At 41.5% G+C, this 21,784-nt stretch overlaps 1 protein-coding gene across 1 annotated transcript in view; it reads left to right on the top strand.

Moving 5' to 3' along the window:
- myo1f (myosin IF) overlaps positions 1–21,784 on the top strand; it is a 116,438-nt gene that overhangs the window by 8,656 nt on the left and 85,998 nt on the right. The window contains exon 2 of the mRNA XM_067968234.1: positions 13,222–13,359. Within this exon, the coding sequence (XP_067824335.1) occupies positions 13,222–13,359 (138 nt within the window). The remainder of the gene's footprint in view (positions 1–13,221; positions 13,360–21,784) is intronic.

Genomic DNA, 21,784 nt, shown 5'->3' with positions numbered 1-21,784 from the left:
AACTACATCATCTACAAGAGTACAACTACAAGAATAAGGAAGTCTTGCTACAATTGTACAGGGCTTTGATGAGATCACACCTGGAGTACTATGCACAGTTTTGGTCTCCTTACCTAAGGAAGGATATACTTGCCTTAGAGGCGGTCCAACAAAGGTTCACTAGATTGATTCCTGGGATGAGAGGGTTGTCCTATGAGGAGAGATTGAGTAAAATGGGCCTATACTCTCTGACATTTAGAAGAATGAAAGTTGATCTCATAGAAACGTACAAGATTCTGAGGGGGCTTGCCAGGGTAGATGCTGAGAGATTGTTTCCCCTGGTTGGAGAGTCTAGAACTAGGGGCATAGTCTCAGGATAAGGGGTTGGCCATTTAAGACTGAGGTGAGGAGGAATTTCTTCACTCAGAGGGTTATAAATTTTTGGAATTCTCTACCCCAGAGGGCTGTGGATGCTCGTGCATTGAGTATATTCAAGATTGAGATAGATAGATTTTCGGGGTCTAAGGGAATCAAGGGATATGGGGCTCAGGCAGGAAAGTGGGGTTGAGGTTGAAGATCAGCCATAATCTTATTGAATGGAGGAGCAAACTCGAGGGGCCATATGGTCTACTCCTGCTCCTAATTCTTATGTTCTTATCTCATTCATATATTCACGTGTAGCTCTCCTTCACAATTACCATATGGGAAACATTCAAATCCTCTTTCTCCAAGGCATTCATCTGCCTTGCCACAAATCAATCTGCACACATAACTTCAGTACTAGCAGGTCTTTAATGAAGATACAAATGGACCATTTCTGTCCCCGTGTCTTTCCTTGGTACCTACAATTGTGTGCTATTTTAATCTTAGTCTCCTCATTTTCTTCAATGCTAGGGGGATTGAGGTGGCCCTTGTCCAGGGCAACTGAGGCCCCAGAGGGATCTGCTGCAGGCTGTGTTTCCTGTGCTACTACAAGATCAGCCTGACCCTAGTTCCCTTCTCCTACATGCGCAGGTGTCTGAAGATATTTGCAGGAAGGCAAATACATGGTACTATCCTGAGAGTAGGCACCATGATACATGTGCACATCTTTCAAAGAGACAGCACAGGCACGATGGGCCAAATGGCCTCCTTCTATGCTGTATGATGATCTGCCAGGCTATTAGTACAGGGCTGCAGATCTGTTGAGTCACTGATCGGCAAGAAAGCAGACCAAATATTTATATTCAGATCTTAGAAACTCTGATAGAAAGCCCTCTCCACGCTGACACCCAAGGCATTTGTCAGTAGTTGCAGCTGCAACTTGAGAAGCTACAATAGGCCATAGATCCTCTGCTGCTATGCACTCCAGGTCAATTGCACGGCTGTGCACACATCCATCATTGTGCTGCAGATGCAGCTAGTGGACAAAAGAACAGAAATTTACAGCACAGAAAATGGTCACTCTGCCCAACACATGTGCTGGCTCTTTGCTAGAGCAATGCAATACTAATCCCACTGCCCCGCTCTCTTCTCCAATTAAACCACCATCTGCTGCACATTCAGATGCTTGAATGTGGGTTTCCTTCTTTCAAAGTGGGACATAAAGATAGGGTTGATGAAGTGGGGCAACACTGCTTATTGCTTGGGTTCTCCCAAGAGGGCAGAAAACAAGGATTGGTTAGCAGGAGTAGCTCAGCTGCGCAATGGTCATTGCACCTTCAGACCAGATTATAAGCATAAGTATTGCAATTCATTATGAGGGGAAATTTCATCAGAACAGCAGGAACTGAAGAAACATCACTCGATTGGAGTTTCCTGACCAGCCTGCTGATGACACCTCCCCTCCCACTGCCTGATCAACAGTCCCAGGGCTTCCTCCTCATGACAAGCAAGAGGCCAGGGGCTTGGGGGCCTCCCACAGTGACTGTGGTTACGTGCTGTTTTCTTTAAAAGGTGGAAAGTGTAACGGCACTCTACTTGCTGTCAAATAAGCATTCCTTATTGGTGAGGGGGGGGCGGTGAAAACAGGTACAGGAAATGAACAAATACATAAGCGACTCTCTCCGCCCTTACCTACATGTTAGGCTGTGAGTGAAGGAATCAATAGGAACATAGGAACATGCGAACAGGAGTAGGCCATTCAGCCCCTCGTGCCTGCTCCGCCATTTGATAAGATCATGGCTGATCTGTGATCTAACTCCATATACCTGCCTTTGGCCCATATCCCTTAATACCTTTGGTTGCCAAAAAGCTATCTATCTCACATTTAAATTTAACAATTGAGCTAGTATCAATTGCCGTTTGCGGAAGAGAGTTCCAAACTTCTACCACCCTTTGTGTGTAGAAATGTTTTCTAATCTCACTCCTGAAAGGTCTGGCTCTAATTTTTAGACTGTGTCCCCTACTCTTAGAATCCCCAACCAGTGGAAATTATTTTCTCTCTATCCACACTCTCTATTGCAGAGGAAGGCAAGGCATATGAATGATCTTGTGCTTCCTTGAGGACATTTTAGAGAAGTAGTACATCGTGTGGAACAGAGGGAGAGCAAGCTGGGTAGAAATGGGAACTTTGCCTTTAAACTTTGCATTGGTTCAAGTTATGAGTGCCTCCTTTACCTTGACTAACTGGCTGAAATCATTAAACTTTTTCCGGCATTGAGTTGCCGTGCAGGGTTGCCAGAGGCGACACCGCTGGTGCCATCTCCTTCCACTGTGCCTGCACCATCGCCTTTGTGGTCCTCCTTTCCTCACTCCCAAAAATGTGATGGCTCCTGTGCCTGATTACTATCAACAGCACCTCAAAGCAAGAGTCAGAAAATTTGGAGGCTCTGTGCCCTGAAGAACCTGTCTCAGGCATTATATCAGTGTTGGAAGTTGATGCACAAACAAAATGGCTGCCCTGGCTTTTTACACTGCTGCAGCCACTGAAATGCTGCAGCAGCAATAGATTTCTTTCCTCCCCAGAGGCAGGCTCTCAATAGAGACCACAAATAACGCTGCCTGCCTGACCTGAATATTTAATTAGGGTCCAATGAGGAAAATGTGATGGGCTCACAGTGGCAGGTGGAAGTGCAGTCCCGGCCCACTTCCAACAGTGACCTTGCTATGGTGGAAAATCTAGGCCCAGATGTCTGGACACATCAGAAGCCTTACGATACACATGGTCTCTAAGATCAACATTATCTGCTATATGCCCTAGAACTTTGCTATTCAAAAAGGATTTACCATGGTGGGGGGAGGGGGACAATCTGAAAATAATGCCAGAAGAAGAAACGGAGAGTGACCACAAGGATGGAGTCCCTGAAACACCAGTGTAGCCAGAAAGACTCCGGTCCGGCCAGACGCTCACACAAGATGCATTTAGCTAAAAGCCTCAACTGTCCCTTTAAAGAACTGTCATGTTTACATATACAACATAAAGTGACCCTGGATATTTTTAGGGGTAGAGAGAGACTGTTCCAATGTGGCAGATTTCACCTAAACCGCACTGGTACTAATGTCATTGCAGAGAGGATAAGTAGGGCATGGCAGAAGAGGAGGAGAAGGAAGAGGAAAATATAGGGCTACAGGAAGAAAGCATGCCAGTGGGATTGATTTTAGATTGCTCTAGCAAAGAATCAGAACACTGGCAACTGAATGGTAGCCTTCTGTACTGTTAGCTTCCACAGTTCTATGGAAGGACAAACAAATTAGATAAAAAGGCACAGATATTATCATTTGCAGAAATATAAAACAAAAAAAAGGAATATATTGAAAATAAAAGATGCAATTATAACTCAGTCATTGTAGCACTTGGGAACTAGGATATACTAGGAATTTTAGGAACATGGTTAACCACTAATTATGGAATAGGTACAGCACACAGGGATTTAGAGCATCCAGGAATGATATATTAGACAGGAGAGGAGGCAGAGTATCTGGGAAGTGAAAGAGGTAATCCAATTGGAATAGGTCAGTCTTCCTAAATGAATTGGTTTGGCTGATTGTACTGTGATGAGAACAAAGATAAATCTTGAAGTTTGCTATAGAATACCAAGCCAAAACAGAAAGGAGAACAGGTGGCTCTATATTAATTTAACATTCTTCCTTTTCAAAATACTTATCCATTTCTCTTTTAAATGAAATTATAGTCTGTGCCTCAATCACCTTGTTCAGTAAAGCATCCCATAGTCCAACAATCTTCAGCATGAAAACATTTTTACTAACTTCTCCCTTTGCTCATCTAGTGATAATGCTGAGTCTGTGCCCCCTTTACATTTCTCTGCTCTGAACTCCAATAACAACTTGCTTCAAGATGCCATGGCATGACTTATGATGTCACTGTCTTTTTTTGTAATTTAGGCATTGAACACTGTACACCTATCAGGCAACTTTAAGCATCCAGGAATTTCTCACATTGCCCCTTCCTGAGTCCTCCTCACTTAACACACTGTTAATCTCTAGCTGTGGGGTGTCCACTTTCTGTAATGTGCTTTCCAGGAACCCTTCTTTCTTCCATATAGTGTGGAGTATCTCAAACTGCTGCTCAAGCTTGGTAACTTTAAACTCTAACAAGTTCAGCTGGAGACATTTGTTGTACTTGTGGCTCACCTGGACACTCATGATTTCCAGACACTCCCACACCAGACAAGTTCTACATAATACTACTGTTCTGCCATACTAAATGGATTCAAGTGGACTTGGAATCTCAGAAAGCTGAAAGTAATTTCAAGTCAACTGCTCTTCAGTACCAAACTCAACTCACTCTTCTGCCTTTTTTTTTTCTTTGCTCTTTTTTTTTTCTTTTTTTCTTTTCTCCAAATTAGGCCCCCCTTACAAACTAAAAACCCAAAGAAACCAAAACCAATTTTTCAAATTAAAACTTTATTAGCCTCGTCCAGGATGCACTCCAGCCCCTGCGGTGCCCACCGGTCGCGGAAAGCCTCAAGCGTACCGGCAGACACCGCGTGCTCCATCTCCAGGGCCACCCGGGCGCGGAGCAACCCGCGAAAGAGAGGCAGACAGGCCGAGCGCCCGCCCCCACGGACCGCGAGCATCCTAGACCTGTGGATAGCCACCTTGGACAGGCCCAGGAGCAGGCCCACGAGGACGTCCACCAACCTGCCCGCCCCCCTCCTCACCGGGCGGCCAAAGATCAGGAGCGTGGGACTGAAGTGCAGCCAGAACTTGAGGAGCAGCCCCTCCAAATAATGGAACAGGGGCTGCAGTCTCGCACACCCAGTGTACAAATGAAAAACGGACTCCTCCAGGCCGCAGAAAATGCAAGCGGCCTGGGTGTCCGTAAAATGGCGTAGCCGCCTATTGCACGGGCTCTTCTGCCTTCTCACTATGCTTGACTGCCTCTCATTTGTACAATCTACTTAAATCAATTCAAGACAACACAGTCAGCACAATCAGTCAATTAAACAACTGGTATAAAAAACAGCCAAGGAATCAATAACACATCCAATCGCCAGTACTTTACACCTAATTAATAACTAGCCTGTTGTCAAACCAGCCAGTCAGTACTTTCAAAGGCAATATTCAATTAACTAGTCAAAAATTATAATTTAATATGCACCCACTCACACCTTTCTGAGCCAAACACTACTTACTCAGCTGCCTACGCATGCTGCTAGCCTCTTGCAGCTCCAGTTTAGGGTACAGAGCTCCAGTTCAAGAGTTAGTTATTCCCAATGGGCCGAATGGTCTTCTTCTGTGCTTCAGTTCCTATGATTCTATGAATAGCTCCATTAAAACGCCTTCCCGACATAGGGGCAGATATATGTACACACCAAGATATATACACACACCAATGACTAGTAAGTACAGACTAAAAAAACATGGGCCTAAATGAATTAATAAAGTAATAAGGCCTGGTTGAGGCCATGTTCTATGTGTACGTGGAATGTAAGAGATTGCAGCCTCTCTTCTGTTATTTGAAGGAACTTCTCCTCAGTTTTTGGCTGCACTTCAGTCCAACGCTCTTGATCTTTGGCCACCCGGTGGGGGTGGGGGGCGGGCAAGTCGGAGGACCTCCTCGTGGGTCTGCTCCTAGGCCTGGCTAAGGTTTCCATGCATAAGTCCAGTTTGGATACGGCCCCTGGGGGTGCTCGCTCCGGCTACCTGCCTCTCTTCCGCCATCTTGTCCACACCCGGGTGGCCCTGGAGTAGGAGCACATGGTGTCCGCCGATACGCGTAAGGCTTTCCGCGACCGGTGGGCATCGCAGGCACTGGAGTGCATGCCTGATAGTGGAAATAATATTTTGATTTGATAAGTTTCTTTTCTCCTCTATTTATGATTTGGGGGCACTTTTGTTAAGTTTATTTTGGTTGATGACACTGGAGCAACCCAGTGTCTCCTAATGGGTTAAATTAACAGGGAAACAAAGTAATATGAAGTGAAGTAAGCAACAAAACAAACTCAATTTCAACACTATGGCTACAGTAGTAGGGCACAAGCTGGGTACTCTGTGACGAGTGCCTCACTTCTTGGCCACTCAAAACCTCTCCACCATCTACAAAGCTCAAGTCAAGAACATGGTAGAAGACTAACCACTCACATGGATGGGTGCAGATGCAACAACACTCAAGAAGCTCAACACCATTGCAGATGGAGAAGTTTTGATCAGCATTCCTTGGACTTAATATCCACTTCCTCAACCACTAGCGCACTGTTGCTGTAGTATGTACTGTCTACAGGATGTACTGTCTACAGGATGTACTGTCTACAGGATGTACTGCAGCAACTCATTAAGCTTACTTCAACAGCGCCTTCTGTAAAGTCCCACGTGATAAGCTGAAGGCAGTGGGTATCCTAGGTGAAACTTGGAAATGAATAAGAAATTGATTGAAAGAGAGATATAAGATAAGGGAGTAATGTTGAGCTGAATATCCCATTATAGAAAAGACATTAAAACCATAGAAAGCATACAGCGTAGATTCACCAAAATGATTCCAGGAATGAGGAACTATAATTATAAGAGACTCTGAGGTACTGAGACTATTTCTCATGGCACAGAGAAGGATAGGAGAAAATTTCAATGTGATTTTTAAATTTACGAAGAGTTTTGACAGGGTGAATAGGGAAAGACTATTTCCTCTGGTTAGGAATCAGCGATATTTGGTCATCAACTTAAAATTGTCAATTTAAACATATTTTAGAAGTGCCATTATTGCACCTACAACATTATGCAGATTGTGGATAACTGGATGATTTTTATTGGGACTCTGTGGTGTTCAAACACTGAAGACGACCATGCCAAGCTTTATAAATTAATGGCCAGAAAGTCATAAGCTGTGGTGCTGCAACATTTTCAGAACTTCAGACATTTTTGCTGAAAAGTATAATATCCAGCAATGCTATTCTTCATTTCTCTGTGAAAAAAATATATTTATTTAAATACAAAAAAATAGATAAGGATTTGATTCACTTTAAAAATACTGTCATTGATCACTATCAAAAATTGCAAGAATATTGCTCAGAATCATTTTGCCATCAGTACCTCAATATGTTTAAAGCAAGAATTAAGTTACCTATTAAATGTATTGAAAGTGAAGGAAGCAAAACAAATATTTAGCACCCATGGAATACCTCAGCACAGCTTGCTGGATACCATAAATGTACAAGCTACAACCTGATCATCACGACCTGTTGGTTACTCACAGTTTATGTGGTCAATTACCTATTTATAGCATTCAAGTATTTGTAACCGGATGTTGTCAATACAATTTAGTTAGTTCAGAAAATATTTAGCTGTTCCTTGGATCACCTTCTGATACTGGATGACACCAGTTATGTGCACCATCCTCAGAAATGCTTTCATTTAGAATCATACCTGTCACTCTGAGAAACTAGCAAAAATCCTGGCAAAGCCTCAAGAACACTGTCTACTCAACAATAGCTCTGAATACAGGTTTGTGATATGTAGGTAGACTGAAAATGCAATGGAGAACAGGCTTGTCTGCCATATAAACTGAGCTGCAGATCTAATCAGTATTCCAGCATTTGTATAGTAGAAGATTGTAGCAAAAATTGCAGGGCTTTTCTCTCATTTTATGTGGAGAAATTTGTTAGATATTTATTCCCACTGCTTCTTAAATTGATTGTAAACAATTTAACATATTTGTCACAGCGGCAAATAGACACTCTTCTTTCCCCCTCCCCCAGTTCACGCTGACACACTTCTTTCTCTCTCCCTCCTCAGTTCATGCAAGCATTCTTCTACCCACTCCTTGCTTAGTTCATGCTGGCACTCTATTCCTTTCCTCTCTCCTCAGTGTGTGTTCATATTCTCCTCTCCCTCACCCCTCAATTCATGCTAGCACTCTCCTCCACTCTCCTGTTCCAGTTTACACTGGCACTTTTCACCTCCCACTCCATCCCAACTGTTGGACTATAACCTGGTGTAAGATTCCTTACGTTTGTTCAATTGACACTGGCGGCAGCATTCTCCCCTCTGCTCTCACAGCCAGTACACGCATAAGAATGAAGTGGGTTTACTTGCTTGCTGATAATTTTATCTCCATTCATACATCATCTATCTGGGGAAATGTCTTCCCTATGTTTAATGATTGCTGCAGGCTGCAACCAGGAACTCATATTCTGTGAAGACACTGCCACATCTGGCTCCTATCCATTGCTCCTCCAAGTAATAGAATTCTGCTGATCTCACAAAACTATTGCAGAAGTTCCCACCCACAGCAACATGTCTCCAGGAGAAGCAGTAACATTGTGTCAAATGAAGAGTGGAGCTGGGAGTGGCCAAGCCAGGAGTAGTGCTGATCTTCATCTACAAATGTAGGCAAGCAGACACTGACCTCAAAACGGCAGCTGTTATGCTTGTGCGTATTACTATACTGTAACTTTGCTGTTATCACCCTGGGAACTCCTTAATGTTCATTGTTGAAAGAATTAATCTCAGTTACAATTTCAAGGCACTTTTAACTGGAAACAACAGAAATAAAACCAAAAATATTCAGAAACATGTTAAAAGGATAGGATAGAGGAGCAAAGTGGAAATTGGAAGTGAGCAAACCTACAGATATTAAACATCTTTTCAGTAATATTGCAGTAATCAGAGAATAGGTAAAAAGAATAAAGAATGTTATTGGAGCCAATACTACGGATGAGCATAAAATAGGTAACATACTCTGCGATAATGGAGCTGATTTTCTGGTGTTTTGTGTCTCAATTCTGCCTGTTTCTGTGGTGCAAAGCGGAGGAAATGTGACCAGAGGCCCAAAATGTCAGGTTGTCCACCATGATTGCACTACTCTTAAACTTTCAGTTCCACTTTCCTGGGAATGTGCTGCAATATACTCGAAAGAGGGGTTATTATTTAAATTAGATTGAATTGTAGGTCAATTGACGCCATTAATGCCTATAACACATTTCCTCTGATTTCAGGTCAAGTGCAGGCTGTTTAGATATAAAGTAAGCACTGAGGCTATTAAAACGCTATGGCCTAGAAAATGGCCTATTTTTCAGGTGCTGCCTGGACTACTATGGCCCCAATATGGCAGGCAGGAAGCATGTGCACATTTCCAGCCTGATGCGCGCCGCCCGCCGTATAAAAATATGCGTCCTTTACCTGCGATGCTTGAAGCAGCCCAATCTTGCACTCCGCCAACGGGCTCAAATCGCCATGCCGATTCCATTACAATGGGTCCCAATGCCCAATATCTGGTGAGTCATGGGCCTTAGTATTCAGGTGCAGGGAATGAAGCCTGCACCCCACGAATTTCTGGGTAACTGTCTCAATAACATAGCCATTTAAAGGGATAGGCAGATAACTGTCTAGAAGTACAATGTTTAAATTTGCTGAGCCAAAGGTACTAAAGTTTCTTCCTGCACTTGGGGTCTATTGTGTTCCACGTTTTCATGCAGGAGGTGTGGAGTGGTTGAACCCTGCACGATGGGGTTGGAGCTGGTAATATGAGGGTCCCGTACTCCCATTCTTATACTTCAAGAACAATGGTCCTGAATATTTCCAGGGTTTCCAACAATCTCCTGTTGAAATTTGGGACAATCCATGTGAAAATTCATGGCAATTGTCTGTTTTTACTCTTATTCCCGGAGTTACTTGCATTTTTGTCCAGATCAGTCTTTTCCCTCTGTCACACTTCTTCCCCTGTAATATGTATCTGTTCTGTACTCTGTGTGCAGTATTTCTAAACATGATCCACTTTCCTTCCATGATTTTATCTTCTAATAGTGCTGTCCATTCTAATTTCCTCATGTTCTCAAAATCTGACTTTGTAAAGTTGAATATTTATATTGTCATTATCACATTTACTGTTTGTGGGGCCTTGCTGTGTGCAAATTGTCTGCTGCGTTACCTACATTACAACAGTGACTACACTCCAAAAGTACTGCATTGGCTGTAAAGTGCTTTGGGATGTCCTGAGGTCATGAAAGGCGCTATATAAATGCAAGTTATTTCTTTCTTTTATAGATTTTCCAATCGATCCCTGCTAAATTGAAGTCATCCATAACAACTTTATTTGACTGCAAAGTTCTTAGTCCAGTCCTTCTCCTAACCTGGTGCTCATGAGAAGATGTATCTCTCTTAGAATCATAGAATCATAGAATGGTTACAGCACATTTGGACCATCGAACTCTTCTCCCTAGTCACAGGGTTCACACCTCATCTGCACGGGACCATTTAGATCCAACTCATTGGGGGTGATTTTAAGCCCCAAGAACGGATGGGTTGGGGTGGGTGGGAGTTGAAAATAGTTGTTTTTTGGGTCACAACCCCAAAAGTTTTGGACTTTGCATTCCCAGTGGGAAGCCTGTACTTTTATGTGCCGACGTTAAACCCGGAAATAAAGCCGGGTTGCTCTTGCAACCCCAAAAAACAACGATTTTCAACTCCCACCGGCCCCCAACCCATCCGTTCTTGGGGTTTAAAATCACCCCCATTATATTCAAGTTTTTTTCACGTAAAAGACTATACATCTTCTCAGTTTGTCCTTTCTATCTCTATTCCAAAGTATTCCGCATCCCTGTATATTTACTCAGCCTTGTGTCATTGTTGAACCAGGTCTCTGTGATGCCAATGATATCATAACCTCCCTCTCTGGCGTGAACCTTCAGATTTCCCAATTTATTCCTAAGAAGCATTCAGGTATAAAACTGAGAGTCATCCATTTTAGCCAACATTTGACCCATATGTTTATTTTGTCATTATTTCCCCATGTGGTCATAGCCTTATACAATGCAGCTGCTGTATAATTGTCTGCATTTTGAATGCTGTCTGGTAGCATCTGCTTGGTACCATAACATTTTGTTTCTATATCTTTTCTAACTCCATCACTCTTTATTATCCCTTCTTCTGCTTTATTCATTTAAACCCTTCCCCACTCCCTTATTTACCTTTCCTTCAAGGGTATGGGTACCAGTCCGATTCAGATGAAATCTGTCCCATCTTTAGAGCTTTCCCCTGCCCAGAATGTCCCAATGTCCTAGGAATCTGAAACATTCCTTTCTGCATAACCTTTGTAGCCACATATTAAAATATCCAAAACAAAAGCAAAATATTGTGGATGCTGGACATCTGGAATAAAAACAGAAAATGCTGGAAAACACTCAGCAGGTCAGGCAGCATCTGTGGCGAGAGAAACAGTTTTCCAGCATTTTCTGTCTTTATTTAAAATATCCAATCTGTTCTTCTTAGCTTATCCAGTGCACAGCACCTTGATTTAATCTTCACATTACAACCCTCTAGGTTTTTCACTTTAATGTAGAGCCCAACTCTGCAAGAACTCCTTCCTACTCTCCCCTATGTCACTGGATCCTTTGTAAACCACAACTCCTGTTTAGAAGATTATAGTTATAAAGAAAAGCTCAAAAAGTTGAGGCTTTTTCCATTGGAACAAAGAAGGTTAAGGAGGAATTTAATAGAGGTTTTCAAAATGGTGAAAGATTTTCAAAGGTAAACAGTGTAAGATTGCTTTGACTTATTGAATTGGTAAAAAAGGGCATAGATTCTGGATTATCACTAGAAGAAGGAAGAACGTAAGATAAGAACGTAAGAAATAGGAGCAGGAGTAGGCCATACGGCCCCTTGAGCCTGCTCCAACAATCAATAAGATCATGGCTGATCTTCTACCTCAACACCATTTTCCCACCCTTTCTCCATATCCTTTCATTCACTTTGTGTCCAAAAATCTATCGATCTCAGTCTTGAATTTACTCAACGACTGAGCATCTACAGCCCTTTGAGGTGGAGAATTCCAAAGATTCACTAAGTGGAGAAATTTTTCCTCATCTCGGTCCTAAATCCTCATCTTGAGACTATGACCCCTAGTTCTAGAGTCTCCAGGGGAAAAGTTAGAAGAATTTTTTCACACAGAAGGCTATTAAAATCTGGAATGCTTTACCACAAGTGGTTATTTAGGCGGAGACTATAATGTAATTTGGAATGTAATTGGATAAGTATTTGACTTGGAAGAATATTAAAGCATATGGGGAAGTGGCAGGAAATTGGTATTAGAATAGATCGTCTGGCATAAGTACGATGGGTCAAATGGTCGCCTTCAGGGCTGTAATTTCTATGATTCTATGAAAACTGCTTTGCGATGTTTCATTGACATGATAAGCTGCTCTTTAAGTACAAGCTGGCTACTGGGGACAATTTACACAGTGATGCACCGGTTCAGTTCAATTCAAAGGGAATTCCTAATCTCAATTCCATTGCTGTGGGTAGGCTATGGGATAATGGATTTAATGAGTAGGAGACTCATTCTGTGCTGCTTTAATAGACCACCTGGTGGCTGCTTCAGAATGGAATTGGCAGAATCTGGATAGTAAGATATTCAATAGTAGGGACCATCATAATCAATCCAAATACTCATGTCACTCCTCTCAGTGTAAGGCCAAGAATCAATCGTGGAACCTTCTCAGTCTGTATGGTTTAGGATCGCAGCACAGGTACATTTACCTACTGAGTCATCACTAACATGTTTTCTAAGAAATATGTAACAAAATTCCATCCCCCAACTTCAAATGGCTGAAGGTGAAATGGAGTTTTTGAAGTAGCCCATTGTTGGTTTCCTAAAAGTACAACTGAAGGAGAAAAAAATAAATTATGAAAATGTAAAAGTTTAGACTCTCTTTCCTATTTTATGCTATGCAGTTATTGAAAGCATTATATAATATATGTGTATTTTATGAATATGTAAAATAAACCCCATGTCTATTATTTTCATGCTGTTAATTGTTAAGATACCATACTTAGCAACATTTAAACATTCACATTTACTCTTTTACACAGGGGAGTAAGGAGAGATACCACTGGCAGAGCCACAATGTCAAACAGAGTGGAGTGGACGACATGGTACTTCTGTCTAAAATCACAGAGGAGGCAATCGTGGAAAATCTTAAGAAACGTTACTTGGATGATTACATTTTTGTATCCTTTCGAATTCAGTAGATCATATAAAACACTGAAATTATAGTCTCAAATTATCGACAGTCATGTACAATTGTGTTGAGGGTTGTAAAAGACTACAGGTAGGGCACATTGGTGGCAGATGCAGTTCCATGTAGAAAATTGTACAGTATTATATTTTGGGAATAATAGGAAGCGGAAATACACCTCGAATGGTAATATTTTAAATGCAGTACAGGAGCTACTCATTCTATTAAAATAGTGGAGAGAGGAATTTGGTGCGAGCATATTAAGCGTTTGAATGATAACACTGCTGAGGGTAATTGGTACGCTTTGCCTATTTCATATGTCAGACATATTGCGATTAAAGGTTACAAGAATCCACAGTAGAACATAGAATTGGATATGAAGCTGGTTTAAAAAATAGGGAACAGGAAGCCTTGGTAAAGGTGTATTTTATATTTGGAGCAAGGTTTGAGAGGAGTCCTTCAGAAATCAGTGCTCGTACAGCTGCTCTGTAATCTAAATAAATGAACTGAATATCAAAACCAACTATAATCTGGTCGAATTTGCTGATTCTAAATTGGGGAGAACAGTTGAGACAAAAGATGCACCTAAAAATCTGCAAAAATGTTTAGATTGTCAATGGGCAGACAATTGGCAAATGGAATGTAACACTGATACATGTAAGGTATTATACATAGGCAAAATGTGGTCAAAAGCATATAATGAATGGAATTGAATTAATACAGGAAGAATTAGAAAGGGACCTGGCAATAATAATGGGTGTGCCACTTTCAATATCTGACAGTTTGGTAAATTAATTTTAAAAAGCCAATAAAATGTGAGAATGTGTAAATAGAACAGTAGAATACAAGTCTATGGAAGTTATGGTAAGGCACAATACATTGGTCAGACCACAAGTGTCAAAAATTATGTTCATATGTTGGAGAAAGTGCATAGATAAGCAAAGCAATCAATCCCATATAAAGGGGACCAGTTTTGTGGAAAGCTTAAAAGAATGGGAAAAGGATTATAATGGTTAGATTTGTTGGGGGAGCTAACACCAACACAGGCACAGGCAAAACTGTTTTCTCCTACAGAAAATGTTATGATTCTATATTAAAGCCCTGATTTTCCAAGGCTGTGCCAGTGGTGCAGAACATCAAGGGTTGTGGGTACGTGTTGGTAAATTGAGTCCCTGATCTCTTGAGCCTGATTCATGGCTTGTTCAGATTCTTAATGTATGATTTTGGGGGGATGAATAAGGCTGCGCTACAGGCATCTATAAATCGAGTTTAAATGCTATATTTCAGGAAAGAGGTTCTGCACTGAATTTCACAGTTACGGACAAGCTTTTGCCCTCAACATGCACTTTCCCCGTACAAAATGGCTGCATTACAGGCAGGCTATAGAGTGCCTCTTAAAGCAAGGTTGCTGTTGTTTCATTCAGTGTTGTTTCATTCAGGGTTTTAGCATTCCTTTACTTATGTATTGAATTTCTTGAAGACTTTTATTTCCCTCTACATTTTTGACTTTTGTGAAAGCCTTCAGTTTGTTAATACACACTTTCCTCTAGTCTTTCCGATTACTGTTGCAGTACAAAATGCCTTTGATGCCCGTAAAGAGCACACGTCGCCCACACCACTTATTTAAATGAACTCATTCCCACAATTTGGGATGGTATCAACGTTGTTCTCTGCTGGCAGATAGGAGTCTCATTCCACCACACTTCTGATGGTGGAGCAGGGACCCCAGAATTACGGGCCAGGGAGCTATAGAATGGAGAGCTCTACAGGCATGAGGTGACCCATGTGCATGTGCTTAGAAGAAGGCTCAACAGTCCAAGGAGATGGGTGTACAAACAATGTCACCGTTACTTGGGCATTTCTGAGGCGTCTTCTCCACTTACGTTTCATCAGGGAGGCATTTTTGGAACTATGCCATCTCCTGCAGTCACACCTCCAACCTCGTCCATAACTGGGACAGCTCCGCCGGTGGAATTTAAAGCCACTTCTTACTTGAACTTCTATGCCATTGGCTTCTTTCAAGCTGCCTCGGTCAGTACAGCCAGTCTCAGAGTACCGCTACATACATCAGGTCAGTGATACTTCATTTGCCAGAGCTCAAGACATAATCACTTTTGCTATGAACAATGAACATCATGAGCAAGAGAGGGCACTTCACTTTTACAGAGTGACTGGCTTCCCAGAAGGACAGGGCCTCAGTGATGGACTCCTTGCACCAATGCAATGGCATTTATGGGTAGGAAGGGCATCCATTCTATCAATCTCCAGGTTGTTGTAACCAACGGAACTATATCATGCAGAATGTTAGGTACGCTGGAAGCTGCCTCGATGCATTTATTCTACACCAGTCAACAGTCCCATCATTATTTCAAGACAACCCTCCTTTGCTTCACTTCCTTGAGCATAACCTCCACAGCTCTTCTAAAAAAGAAGCTGTCCTCCTTCCTTCCAGCACGTTTGTAGCATCCAGTGATATCTTCCAAAAAGTGAAGGAGAAAATAATAAGCTCATTAAATTTCACTGTCATTAAAGCTGTTCTTTAATGCTGCTACATTCATCTTTCAGATAAGACGTTAAACCAAGGCCCCGTTCGCCCTCTCAGATGGACGTAAAAGATCCCATGGCACTATTCGAAGAAGAGCAGGGGAGTTCTCCCCGGTGTCCTGGTCAATATTTATCCCTCAACCAACATCACTGAAACAGATGATCTGGTCACTATCACATTGCTATTTGTGGAACCTTGCTATGTGCAAATTGGCTGCCGTGTTTCCTACATTACAACCGTGACTGCACTTCATAAGTACTTAATTGGCTGTAAAGTGCTTTGGGACGTCCTGAGGTCGTGAACGGCACTATATAAATGCAAGTTCTTTCTTTCTTTCTGCCAGATATTCTCCCTCCCCCTCTGCAGGCCTCTACCGTCTCAGCACATGGCCCAATAAGCACTGGTAGCGCTGCATAATTATTCAGATCAGGGAAGCCACTGTGCATCCAGTGGAAAATCAATCCAAAGCAGTGAACTAGCTTCCAGGCCTGACATGTTTTCCGTGCATAAGAAGTCTATGAAAATAAAAGGGAAGGGCTTATCTTGCGAAATTTCATAAGGCCTGCTCTCCCAGCTGCTGGTGCCAGACTTGTAAAATTAGAGCTTAAGTTTAAATTATGAAGTCTAGAAAGAAGGTTTGGAAGAGCCATCGAGATTAAAGGATCTAAAAGAAAATATCCCAAATGACTACTTCAAAGTAAATCAGGAAAGTAGTACCAAATGATATAGATGAAAATTGGTGAAAAGTAAATTTAAGGCAGATATCAAGAAGAATTTCTTTACTTAAATTGAAATGAATCTTTGGAATAGTCTGCCAAGGTAGAAGAGGCGCAAACATTGGAGTTGTTCCAAGTTGGAACACACGAGAGAGATGAGCTTCAATGGACCAAATGCTCCATTTCTCATTCCTGACTTTCTCATTATTGTTTGTTGCCTCCCTCATACTATCCCTGCTCTTCTGAAGGCAATAACTATGGTACAGTTCTGTGGGAGTGGTTGCCCTCCAATACTTCACACTGGTAACTAATCTTCATGTGTGAGCTTGCACAGTGAACCTTTATAAAACACTAGTTTGACCACAACTGGAGTATTGTGTCCAGTTCTGGGCACCACACTTTAGGAAAGATGTGAAGGCCTTCAAGAGAGTGCAGAAAAGATTTACCAGAATGATTCCAGGGATGAGGGATTTTAGTTACGTGGATAGACTGGAGAAGCTGGGGTTGTTCTCCTTGGAACAGAGAAGGTTGCGAGGAGATTTGATAGAGGTATTTAAAATCATGAAGGGTCTAGACAGAATAGAGAGAAACTGTTCCCATTGGTGGAAGGGTCAAGAACCAGAGGACATAGATTTAAGGTGATTGACAAAAGAACCAAAGGTGACATGAGGAAAAACATTTTTACACAGCGAGTGGTTAGGATCTGGAATGCACTGTCAGAGAGGGTGGTGGAGGCAGATTAAATCATGGCTTTCAAAAGGGAACGGGATAGGTACTTGAAGGGAAAAAAATTTGCAGGCCTACGGGGATAGGGCGGGGGAGGAAGACTAGCTGGATTGCTCTTGCATAGAGTCGGCATGGACTCTTTGGGCTGAATGGCCTCCTTCTGTGCTGTAACCTTTCTATGATTCTATGAGTGACAGTGTTGCCTATTCACCATGGGTCCATCAAAACTCAATTATCAAATAAGTAGAAGAAATTTTGGGATTAACTCAAAGCTTATCTAGTCATAGGCTATGATTCACAGGCTAAATTTAAAAATGAAGTCTGATCATTTTTATTTCTCAATAACACTGTAAACTTGTCCACTTGTTTTGGTAACATTGCAGTGAAATAAAAGAATCTATAAAAAAAAGCTGAAGTACATAGAATGGAAATGTATTACTTCTGGTAATTTAAACTATGATAGCCATGAACAATATTTAACGTTAAAACTGAATGGTCAATTGTGTTCAGAAACCTCCTCCAAGCCCAAATGTTCCTGTTTTCTTGTAAGTATCCAAATGTCCCATCATGAGTCAAGAAAATGTAGTTCTGCAAATTACAGGAAATCCTAAGCATGAAACAAGAAGTAACCTTGAGCAAAAAATGACCAACTACAAATTACATAAGAGCAGCAATATATAATCAGAACATAGCTTATTACATATAATTATCACTTATAATCATCATTTATTTTCCTCCTATCATTCCAGAGTTCAAACAATATCTTGAAGGTATCATTCCACTCCAACTGAAGTTGATTTTCAATAATTTCTTGCGTTGAGTGATGTTTTTACGTTAAGGTGCTTCTAACGGTTCTTCTCTCTCAAATGTCTTTTTATATTTTCAATATAAAATTTAACAATGACATTTGCCTACCAGTGTAATTAAACTCCATGATATACAGGTGACACCTCTGTATAATTAACCCACCTTTGGAAAACTTCAAATTGAAAATTGGCTGATATTCGGGCCCTATTGTCAAGGCTTAAGATGATATTTTGTCAGCACCGGCAGTAAATGGCATTTTACTGAATAGATTTTAATCGTTCAAAAGTCTTTGCTTCCTTTAAAATTTTTCCAGAAACATTTCAAGATTCTTTTGATAACTTGATTCAGTAAATTTCCTCTGATGGCTTAATTGGTAAATGCACTGCATAGCCTGTTGCAGTAAAGATCATGAAGGTCCCAGGTTCAATCATGTTGAGTTAGATAATCTTATCAGAGGCATCAACAATTGGGCTTAGTGTTCCTAGGAAGGAGAAAAATAAGCACCTCATCAGTGATCCCTGTTGGAAAGTATGCATGAAAATGTTTGACATGGACAGTAATAGGTGACACCTCCTATAGTTGAATAGCTTATTGACATTCACTGTAAAGGCTCACACATAAATAATGACCATTTAGATGAGGTATCAGAGGACTACTGATGCTTGTGAAACTACCCCATGAGGGGAGGAAAAATCAGGGGAAAAGGACAATTCAATCCCATGATTCAAGAAAACTTGACATGGCCTTTTTGAATATATGCAACATCTCACTCTTCCCCTTCCCTGGCTTGTATTGCATTGCTAATATTTTTTCATTTCCTCATCTGCATTAGTTTTAAGTAATTTTCTTCTTATTGCTTGGATTCTGAGAAGTTTGTTGATTTTTGTGTCTTTTAGCGGCTAAAAGGTAAGTCAAGTCACATTCAAGTGATACATTATGACCTGGAGTTTCCCTGTGATTACCGCCCAGATAACAGCTTAATCTGGGCGGAATCAAATCAACTAGCGCAAAGGTTCACGGAATTTCAAATGTAAGTGAGTTGCACCATCTTCAGCTTGTTCAACAGAGTCTTCACCGGAACTAGTCCCCGCCCACAAAACTGGCCATGCCCCCAGGTTTCAAAGGCGCCTTTCTGCTGATTGCGTGCGTTCGGGGGTGTTCGTCACATTGCGCCCAGACTCTTAGGAGCACAGGCATCCGTGGTCACATTAATCCAGCGTTGATCACCTGACCCACAGTCAATTGAAGCTACAGGTCTGCTCTGCTTCTGCATCAATTAGTTTTTAAAAAGTTGAAGAACAGCTCATTTCCTGGCAATCCCACTCCTTATTAATCTACTACTCTTTACGCTGCTTGATTGCTTGATTCAAGGGAGATTTTATGTTTGGCCTTATGCTAATAAGTTTGCATGCAATTTCACCTCGGCATTTTGGGCACAAATTGCCGATTGCGCTCCCAGCGGAAACTCCAGGCCATGTGTTTAATGCAATTTTTCTCACTGCATTGTATGTTTTCAAACAAATAAGAAATACTTTGCCAAAACACTATTCATTAAGAAAAGTACGTTGAGATAATCTCAGACCATGGAAATCTGTACTTCATTTCTTAATGCACAAATGGCCTCAGATAACTGTTTGGAGGGTAACTTGGCTGTTTGCTGCTCAACCAGGGTGTCTTTACGTCTTGCTTGTTTGTTTTTTTTGCCCTTCTTTCTTCATTTTGGCCAACTTGTCTCCGGCGCATCACTGGAGAACATTTGTTGCTAAAACTTTTGAACTTAACAACTGTGGAATAAATTTACCTTGGTTCCAAATTCATTTCAAGTCTGCTAGTTCTCTGCATGTTTGGTGGTTTGTTTAAGGGCCCAAACATTTACTAAGCACTCTGTTCATTCCTCTTGGACGCTGCATCTTCTTTCTGCCACATTTTTTCAATTTATTAGTGGGCGCAGTGAAGATTGAGGCCCAGAAATTCAGCTGCGCAACGCCTGTTTTTTGGCCTAACAAGCTTCTAATATGGCAGACAGGAAGCACGTGCACATTTCCAGCCAGAGGTGTGCCGCCCGCCAGAATAATTTGTTCAGGTTAGGGTCCTGCACTTCTTGCAGGGCCCATTGTAGATTTTTGAACGTCCCAGTGCTGCACCTGGCACATGCTGAACTCGCACAGCACAACACGGTGTTAACCGGCAGGAGGACCCCAAACTTGCCTGAATGTGGAGCCATAAAGAGCAGGAGTGCTCCTCCCAACTCCACAATAAAAGAATGCGGGCTGGTCCCACCCCAGCCACTGAACCCCCCCACCCCAATTCTCTGGGCACTGACTTGATGCCCAATCGGCCACCCTTCCTCACTTACCTGAGGCAGCTCGCTGGCTCCATGCAAATGAAGCCCGAGGCCCAATATGGGGGGCGGGCCTCAGACCTCACTATTCAAACGCAGGGTATGTCGCCTGCTCCCGAATTTCTAGGCCGATATGTTCTTGTTATGCCCCATGTGACATTGGATTTTCATCTGCAGTCCAATGGGATGATGTTTCCAATGGAATAGAAGAAAAACAGGAACACTGTATCTCTCAGTAAAATGCCCCTGTAGCATTGTCAGATTGAGAGAAAGAGGAATAGTGGATTGCTGAGAAAAAATAAAACTCAAAGTAATTGGTAAAATAAATAAGTGGCACTGTGCCCATAAGAATGAAAGAAACTGTGGGTCAGAGTGATCTAAAGAAAGTGACTGAATAGCAGGAGCATATTTCAGTAAATAAATAAATGGATAAAGTAATAGAAAACAAAAAGTAGGTTCTTTGACAAAAAGAAACATATTGAGCTCGATGTCAGGAGAAGCCAAGTCAGCAGGGGATTTCCTTAAAAGTGAACAGGAATAATGCTGTAAGGATGATGTCAATTGAAATAAGATTATTGGGAATATTTTTTTGTTTTATTTTTAAATGAACAAAAAATGAAACAATCAGGTGACAGATGTCCTATAGCCCAGCTAAAAATGGATTATTCAGTTTTCAACACATTATAAAAAGCGACTATGTAAATTCAGTCCCTGAGAAGGGCTTAAATTCAGCATAGACATGGAAGGTCAAATGGCCTCCTTCTGTACTAAAATCTGTGTTTAGGATATACTTCATTTCATAGTTCTTTTTCCAAAAATGTAGTTCTTCAGATTTCTCTGCATTGAACTTCATCTACCCACTAACCTGTCTATGTGCTCCTGCAATCTCTTGCAGTCTTCCTCACATTTTGCTACATCCCCTAATTTGATATAATTCACCTTATACCTATGTTCAAATCATTTATATAATTGGAAAACAATACACCATACAGATCTCAGCACAGATCGCTGGGGAACATCACAACCAACACTCTGCCAACCTAGAAAACATCCTTCACCCCTGCTCTATACTTTGTGTCCCTAGCCATCTCTCTATTCATGCAGTTACATTCCCTTTAATACTATGTGCTTCAGTCATCATAACAAGTCTTTAATGTAGTATCTTATCAAATGGTTTCTGAAAATTCACATTTAAAACTTCCAACACACCCTTTATTTAAGCATTCTATGATGTCCTCAAAAGCTGCAATTAAATTAGTTCATCATAACCTGTATTTTACAA

This window comes from Heptranchias perlo, chromosome 29 (genome assembly GCF_035084215.1).
Source record: "Heptranchias perlo isolate sHepPer1 chromosome 29, sHepPer1.hap1, whole genome shotgun sequence".
NCBI classification, from domain to species: Eukaryota; Metazoa; Chordata; class Chondrichthyes; order Hexanchiformes; family Hexanchidae; genus Heptranchias; species Heptranchias perlo.
The sequence above is the reverse complement of the archived record's forward strand: the minus strand, read 5'-3'. Positions and strand labels throughout refer to the sequence as shown.